General features: G+C 43.3%; 1 protein-coding gene across 1 annotated transcript in view; it reads left to right on the top strand.

Annotated features, from left to right (window-relative positions):
• Window positions 1–312: 312 nt before the first annotated feature.
• PPIL2 (peptidylprolyl isomerase like 2) overlaps window positions 313–8,659 on the top strand; it is a 67,983-nt gene continuing 59,636 nt past the window's right edge. Inside the window, exons 1-5 of the mRNA XM_039724491.1 lie at window positions 313–422; window positions 515–564; window positions 925–970; window positions 1,595–1,657; window positions 1,819–1,870. Of these exons, the coding sequence (XP_039580425.1) occupies window positions 391–422; window positions 515–564; window positions 925–970; window positions 1,595–1,657; window positions 1,819–1,870 (243 nt within the window). The 5' untranslated portion in view covers window positions 313–390. The remainder of the gene's footprint in view (window positions 423–514; window positions 565–924; window positions 971–1,594; window positions 1,658–1,818; window positions 1,871–8,659) is intronic.

The raw sequence follows: 8,659 nt of genomic DNA, 5'->3' as shown, positions 1-8,659 counted from the left end.
AGGGACAGTAAATTCTATGTCGTTAAGTCTTTGGAGAGACACTGAAGTGCTTTTTTTGTGAAGAGCTGTACCCATATTAATACACCAAGTATGTTTTTCTACCCATTTTTTCTTGGGAGGTTCCGTCACTGCCCAACAGACCAGACACACAAAGATTTTTAAATTCCAGGCACGAAAACACGTTTTAGTGAAGCGGCAGCCCTGCACGGCTGCTCTGAGGACTCGCCATTCTCGAGGCTGAGCGTGCCCGGCCTGCGGGCCCGGAACGCGCCTGCCGCCGCCGGTGTTTCCGCGCCGCGGCCGTTCCGCGGCGCACCGGCGGAAGGCGCGGGCGGGCCTGAGGCGCGGCGCGGGCCGGGCGGGCCGAGCCGGGCAGGCCGAGCCGCCGCCATGGGCAAGCGGCAGCACCAGAAGGACAAAATGTGAGCGGGGAACAGCGCGGGGGAGAGCGCGGGGGGCCGGGCCGCGCGGGGCCGTGTGTGGGCCGCGCCTCAGTGACCGCTCTGTCTCGCAGGTACATCACGTGCGCCGAGTACACGCAGTTCTACGGCGGCAAGAAAGCAGGTACGGGGGGACGGCCCGCCCTCAGAGCGCCGGGTGCCGGGCTCCGAGCCCCTGGGCAGGGGTGGCGCAGCCCTGGGCCGGGACTGTGCCCGCTGCTGGGGCAGAGCCGGAGCCTTGATTCTCGCATTTAAACTCAGCGCTGGCGGGCTGTCAGAGTTCTGTTTTGAGCTTTTCCCGGCAGTATAACATCAGTTCGGAAGTGTTAGTTACAGTTTTGCAAGCTTTAGCGTATTTATCCTTGTCATCAGTAACTTGCCATCGGTTATGTAGCAATATGTAACTTTCAAATGTTTCTTGATTACTTAGAATACCATGTGTTTATTAAAATCCGTTGTGTGGGTTTTCTTGTTCCGTAAACAGACCTTCCACGAACCAATTTTAGACGTTTATCATTTGATCACTGCAGGTAAGACAACAAATTTACGTTATCATTATTTAATGACACATCTATTTATCAGGCTGTTGACACTGAACTAAAGCCGTGTTCTTTCTAAAGTAACTAAAGCAGTTACTTACATTGCCTTACGCCTGCTGTGGCAGTAGTGTAGCAAGAAAAAAGTTGAATGAGAGGTAAAACAGAGTCTGCATGACCTGTGATCAGTGTCTGCAGAGGTTGGAGCTGATGGCTGAAGGATACACAAGTGCTGAAATAATGCAGAACAATTACTGTGTACGTCCCAGTCTTTCAAATCTGTGTCCTCAGGGCTCAAATCTGCTTGTCCCTGCTCAGAATATGCTTGGTCAGTCGCTCATCTTGCTAAGATAGAGATTAATAGATTGAAGAATATTTCTGCTCTTTTCTTCTGTTTAGAGTTTACTGCTTGAAGTGCAGGAGTGAAGGACAAGAGTTGGTAGAAGTGGGTTAGAAATCCTTGTAAGTTGGGTAGTTGAGGAAGTTGCCTCCATACCTATGAGCTGGGAGGTGCCAGGATTGTGGAAGCATCCCTAACAGGGGATGCTGGGTGTGATTGCCAGTCACATCGTGATTTCCACCTGGTTTTGCTAACAAGGTTTGTTCTCTTTTTTCTAGTTTGTCTCTGCAGCCGTTTGAATACCCAGTTTGCACACCAGATGGGACAGTCTTTGACATCCTGTAAGTTCCTGTCTGTACTTAGCTTTATTTTCGTGTTGTTGAACAGGTTACAGCTATGTAATCATCATTTAGTCTTAGCAATTTGTCAAAAACAGTCATGGCCATCAGTAGAGGTTTCTGATGGTGCTTGTCATGAATTACTTTATCCCTTCTCTTTTCAGGAGCATTGTACCTTGGATAAAGAAATATGGAACCAATCCAATCACAGGAGAAGTAAGTAATGATGGGTGGATTCACATCATGTCTCTGTGCTCAGTTTTTTATCAGTTTTTTGTTTAATGTGTTAGAGAAACAAAAATAAAGACATGTGGAAGAAAGGAGAGCACTACCTCTATTTATTTTCTGTAATCTGATTGTAAATGGGGCAGAGGTGAGTGGTTCATTTACATGCACTCTCAGGGTATCCTGCCTGCCTTCCAGCTGTGGCATAATGAACATCTGCACAGATGGAAATACAGACTGTTGGTAATGCTGGTGCTGCCCAGAAAGCCTGACTGGTCATTGATGGAAAAGATTCTCCTGCTGCCTCATATAAGCACAATTCTGGTCCCTACAGGGCAAGGGGCTCACACCTCTCCATGTGGAATTAAACTTGCAGCAATGTTTCCTAGCCCAGAGGATATTTGGCATCATGCAGATTAAGGAGATTAATAGATGATGTTAGGGATGGTAAGCTTACACTACAAAATCTTTTGAGTTATCCTGGCAGCATATTTCAGAAAGCTTCTGTCATGATGGTTCACTGTGAAAGAAAGCTTTATGGGTTTCTCCTCCCTTTTTCTGCATAAATGATAATTATGAAGGGATTACTTTCTGTACCAGCATGAAATGCTAAAACACTGAATAAACATGAAGTACAGGAAGTATTTCCCTGTTGGAATTATCATTTTTGTAATGTCTTAAAGTGCATTGTTTATGAGGGTATAGAGGTGGAGCCGTTGCCCGAGCGACTGAAATTTCCTGTCCTTCAGTGTGTGCAGTCACTTTTGCAGGCACTGGGTGGCAGCCGTTGCCCAGGATTGGGGAGGTTTGCCGCTGCTCTGGCTGAGATTCCTTCTGAAATACCTTGCGTTCGATTAAAGATTTTCCCCTCACACGGGTACGAGGGAAAGCTAAATACAGATGCAACATTCCAAACTCTAAACATGAACAGCCTGTCTGAGACTTGATATCTTCCTGCAGGTGTGTTTGTGCAATGGTGGGGTGATTGAAGGTCTTTCTTCACACTTGATCAGGCCAGTGTGTTGTTGAGAAGGAAGTAAATTGCAGCTATTTCACTTGTTTTCACCAGCCTCTCACCACCTTGCTGCTCTCTGCATTGCTTGGGAGTTTTGGGGTGTTACCAGATCAATTTTTTTCACTCAGAGCAGCTCATTGCAGACTGTGAGCCATGATGTTGTTTAAAATTGCTTCAAGTAAATGCTAAGCAAGAAGTGTAATGTGGCTGTGTTGTGTAATGGAGAGAGAGGGAGACTGTGCATAATGTACTTGGTGAACCATAAATGCTTGAATGAAGTCAGGCCTTGAGACCTGTTAGTTCAGCAGACTTGTGCTTCTGTAGTTGATCTGCAGTGCTCTTCCAGCTCCTCAATGTGATACAGAGCAATGTGTTGCTCTGTATCAGTGTCTGGGGAGCCCTTTCTTCCCCCCCTCTTGTTCTGTGGTGGGCTGGTGCTGTACAGCTCTCTCCTCCACAGGACCAAGGTGTTCCAGATGAGCTGGAAGAGAAAGGAGACCCTTGTTCTCCAGAACAGCACACAGCCCTGCTGAATTCAGCTCTGTGGAGCTCGAAGTTGAAGAGTGGGGTTGAAAGAGGGATTGTAATTTAGACTTTGTTTCCCAGAAGGGTAGCTCAGGTTTTTGGAAGAGTAGAGTGACATTGGTCAGAATTGGGATAGGAGTGCTGGGTGGGTGGCAGAGGAAGTCAGTGAACTGAGCTTGTGCATCTCTGGACTGTTCTGTCCTCTGTTGAATCTGCCACTCTGTGTGCACCCTCTGTTCCCTGTGCAGCTTGTTCATGGAAACCAGAAAGAATCTTTTGTAATGAATTGGTGACTTGGTGAAACTCAGGACTCTGGGTTTATCTAGAAAGGAATTGAGCCAGATGAGCTGCAATGCCATGTTGTGTACACTAACTTGTGGAGTTACTTTGCACAGGTTGGTGATGAAGCTCTGGAGATTTTTTGCATTTATTTGAAGTACAAAATAGTAATGAAACCCTTTGTGGCTTGTACTTCTCTAATTGTGGTTTGCTACAGGACAGATGCTTTAGAGAACTCGGGAGACTACTTGGAAATGAGGGGTTAATGGTGCACTCCTGGCACTCACTAGTTCTGTCTAGCTGCCTTATTTCTGAGGTGGACCCCTCAGTGGAGAACTGGAGAGCCTTGCAGTCATTAAGATATTTATCTTTGCTGTGCTCCAGGGGATAGGACCGTTAGTCTTTTATTAATTGGAAGTCTGTGAACTGATCTACAAGGGACTTCTCTGATTCTTCTGAATACTGAATTATTGGACTAGTCTTTGTTTTTCAAGAAATGCTGCAATTCAAATCACTTGATCTTTGTCTAGAATTTACCATGAGCTATTCTAGAAAGTAACTTTAGATTTATTCCTACCCCCTCCCTTGTTAACAATGCATTGTGGTAAAAAATGCTTGTTTTACTGCTACACCAGTAATTTTGGAAGAAGTGTTGCATTTCTCACAGCCGAACTAGAGTCTGTCAGTTGGCATTGTCTCACTTACTTTTTCTGTCAGCTTTGTCAGGACACTGCCCTGGCTTATCCTTACACTAAAATTGCATAAAATAAAGTGGAAAGTGATAGTTAGTTCATTCCTTTTTACTGACAACAGCACTTTGGCTTCTTGGGCTTGCAGAGAGTTGCAGGCTTGCCAGGACGTTTCATCAGTGACGTTCTGACAGCCTGACCAGCATGGCACATGAGGCAGCCAGCTGGGCTCAGCATACCTGTTTCAAGGAGTGAGATTGGCCAGAGCATGTCTGCTTGGTTGGAATCTCAGATATGAACAGATGATAGATCAGCATGCCTTTTGACAGGAATTTCAAGGAAAATTGGTTGTCTTTGTTGCATGGATATGTTCTATGTGGGCTGAGCTATTTTTCCTCCTGTTCATTGTAATGTGTCTGATGTCAATACCTATTTTTTCCACTCTGGTTCAGTGACATTCTGACTGTGTGGGCAGGCCAGATTGTTGTGGCTGTACTTTCAGACCCTATCAAGGCTCTGTAACCTTGGGCAAATATCTCTGTTCCTTTGTCTCAGAAGTAGCTACTGTCTTTGTCCCTGCTTCCTTCTTTTCTGTGGGAATTTAACTCTTTTGGACAGTGGGAAGCCAGTTAATTTGATTCAGTTCAGTTAATTTAGCCTGGCCTATGAGTCAGGTTAGGAGACCTGAAGATGCCATGTGGTGGATTTATGAGACTGAGGGTCCCATTGGTGGTCTGAATGAGGCAGAGCAGAATTTGTGTTGTGCCCTGTCTTATGCAAGGTTGGGATCCAGACCTGCAGGCCAGAGAGGGCATTTTCTTAAGTGTCACAAGGTTTTAGCTTCTCACTATGTTAAGAAGGAAATTTTTTATGAATTCCTGGGGTGTTTTACAGGTTAGAAAAGCCTTTTGCTTGGTCTGCCTCTGAAGATAACCATAAAGAGGAGTCTGGTGCCTATGATGAAGTAATAGAAGGCAGAGCCACTGACATGGAAAATGAGAACCAGCTTTGGAGTCAGAAGGCTAAAAATCCATGACTTTTCCCAGTGAGACATCTGCCTTTTAAAAAGAGAGAGCTGGACACAGAGCAAAGCTCTGTGTACAATATAAATATTTGCTATTTTTCTCCCACACTTTAATCCTGTATTTACCAAATAAAGCTGACTTGGGGTGAAATTATGACTAACATGATCAAATAATGGCAGTACAGGTGCCTGGCTCCTGCAGTAAGCCTGTCTGATCCAGGCTTTGGAAGCACCAGAGAGCTTGTACCTGCAATGCCCTGCAGCAATGACAGCCTGCAGTGGACACCTCCTCCCTCCAGCAGTGCTCACGAGGAATGTAAACAGTGCCCTTTTTTTCAATCATTTGTTTGAAGTAAGGTCAGTGAGATGATGCTTGTCATAATAATTACAGGCACTTTCAAAACCTATAACTTCTTACCCACAAAAGAAAAAAATTGCAGCTACATCTGTTATTTCAAAACTTGGAAAAGCATTCTCAAATACATTCCTTAAATATATTTATCTTCCAAATGCTGATGGGTATTGTTACTTAATTTTGTTGTTGAAATCATGATTTTTTTTCAATTTGGACAAGTAGATTTCAGTGAGTTTCATAGATCCCATAGAAATCAGTTACTGGTTTTGCAGTGAAGCTCGCTGACCAGGTTTAATGAAGAGGATCTGAAGAAGATTACTTCTTTTACTTGTTGACTTGTTAATTCCACTTAAAAAGTGAACAAATAACCTCACAATGCTTTTTTTTTAATGCACTAAAAAAGTCTTTGGCTATCTAAGTAAGGGAAATCCTGTCTGAAAAGGATGCAGAAATTGGAGCAAAGGTGAAACTCCTTAAACAGAGAAGTGTTTTTACCATGTTTGTGTTTTGAAAACATAGAGATAGAAATAGAAAACATTGATAACTGTTTCTTCACCTGGGGAGTGAACATAATGAGAAACAGGGCTTAGGTATTTTTTCTATTTTGCAATATTCTGAATGAAGAAACTGTAGTGTGTGAGCAATGTGGGAAATACCAAGTAGGAACAGGTGTTAAACTAGAGTTTAAGTTCCAGCCAGGACTTTATGGTTCACTACAATTGCTTTCCAACTCTGTCACATAATCAGTGCAGGGTCCCTGTGTTTCAGGAGTGGATTCCTGAAAGTGGGTTGGATGAGCTTCACACATTACTGAGTCAGAGGTGTTGAGATCACATCACAGGCAAAACTCATCCAACCCTGAGTCAAGTGGGACGAATCTCAGGCCTGGGCTGGGAGGAGGAGAAGTTCCAATTTCACGTGGCCCTTACTGGCTAAATCAACAGTGACAATGGCTTTTAACTCAGTTCATATGGTCTGTGAGGTAATTTACTGCAGATTGCTGCTTTAATTGTGTTGTTCCAGGTGTGTTTCTAGATAATGAGCAGAAAATAATGGATGTCATTAGACAAAACCCTGTGGTTTGAAGGTGCCCTCTTTCAGGGCAGTGTAGCAGTGTACACTGTCAGGAAAATGCAATGGCCATAGATAATGTGCAGTGGGATGCATTTTCAGAGTGTTTGCTGAGACCTTCCTGTAACCTGGTGGTAATGTTACCTCACGACTCTGATGATCTAAAAATGGCACATTGAAGCAGGAGTCAAATTTTCCTTGTGCTTTCTCATCTTTTTGTCTTGAGAAGTTTTCTTTGCCTACTGCTTCCAAAGAGATTGTGCTTACTTTGAGCATTTTCATCTTTTGTCTGGGTACAAAATACCAGCAGGAAAATGCTGTGGAGACTTCCACAGGCAGGCTGTGTCCACATCAGTTTTCCATATTTAGAGTGCTGGGACTGTCTAATTAAGAGCTAAATAGTTTGACCAGTTGAGATAATTTTCATTATGTAGAGTTCAGGAGTGAGTCATATCCCTCTCACATTGTTTTTTCCTCAACATCAGAGCACAGCACCTGAAATCCAAGTAGTCTGCTGTGTTTCCTCCTCGGGGCTTAGGAAATGAGTGATCATTTAGGTGGATCGGTAACTTCAGGTCTCATTTGGATGTAATGTGAGTGATGTATAAATGAGAATTGTAATTTTTCTCTAGAGAACTCCTTTCATGTACATGTCACAAGAAGTCGGCACATCTTCAGCTTTGAAATTCAAAGTATATTTCTTAATTCGTCTGATGCAACTCAGTCAGGTCTTCAGATATTGCAGAAGTTTAAATGTCAATTGCCCCCTTTTTTCCCTTTTGTTTAACTTAGCATATTTTTCCTATATATTTGAAATGAGTTTTTTTTCCTTGTTTATTTGTAAGAAAAGTTTCAGTGTGGGGTGGGAATACAGTTTTGTTCTGGGTGAGTAATAGCTTATTACAGAACAGAGAACAAAGCTTACAGAAATAAAGCCAAGGGAAGCTTTGTTGTTGAAAAATGATTCAGACAAATCCATCTTGGTTTTTGTGTGCTGCAGAAAGAGGAGTGAAATGATCAGGAACAGAAAACTGGGAGACTGTCTGAGGTCTTCAATTCTCTCAGTCTGCTTTGCAAACTGCGTGCTCTGTCTTGAACCAGTGTTTGCTTTTTTCCTGCTATGGCTGCTGAGAGCTTCTGCTGATGGTTTTTCATCTGATACATATCTTCTGTAAATTTTGGGTTTGACCAGCTTAGTCTTGTTTGTATTGGTGCCAAAATTGCGCTTCTCTCTGTTAGTGTTTACAGCTGCGAGTTTTGCACGGAAGAATTTAATGCTTTCTTGACATTCTGTTGTTGAGATTTGTATTTTCCTCTCAGATGTTCTTCATGCCTTTAAGTTCTCCATACCCTACATGGTCACGGTTCTCCTCCACATCTGTTAAATTTTAATATATCTTCTTTGAACAGAGTTAATCTTAATCATGCACAGTAAATGCTGTGTGAATGCCTGGTACAGTGGTGGGAATATTTTCTAATCTCTTCCTGAAATACTTTGATAATATCTGATGTATTACACATGATAGTGTAAAACCAAAAACCATTTCAGTGTATGTGTTGAGACAGGAAGGGTGCTTTGAGAAAATGAGAATTTGTTGCATTTTCTTTTGTTAGGCTGGGTCATTTCAGAAGCAGGTGCAAGTTAGAGTTAGCCAGGATGAGCAGTAGTTCTTCCTTTTCTCTTTGTTTTGTTGTTTCCAGTTAGATGTTGCTGCCTGTATTTCTGTGGGCAGTAGCAGACTCCTTTCAGACACGGGTGGTTACAGCTGTTGTCATTAAGCATCTCTCTCCAGGTGCATTTTTGTCTGGGGCAGCAGACACA

The sequence above is a fragment of the Passer montanus genome, unplaced genomic scaffold (genome assembly GCF_014805655.1).
Source record: "Passer montanus isolate IOZ18808 unplaced genomic scaffold, ASM1480565v1 scaffold53, whole genome shotgun sequence".
Taxonomy (NCBI): Eukaryota; Metazoa; Chordata; class Aves; order Passeriformes; family Passeridae; genus Passer; species Passer montanus.
The sequence above is the reverse complement of the archived record's forward strand: the minus strand, read 5'-3'. Positions and strand labels throughout refer to the sequence as shown.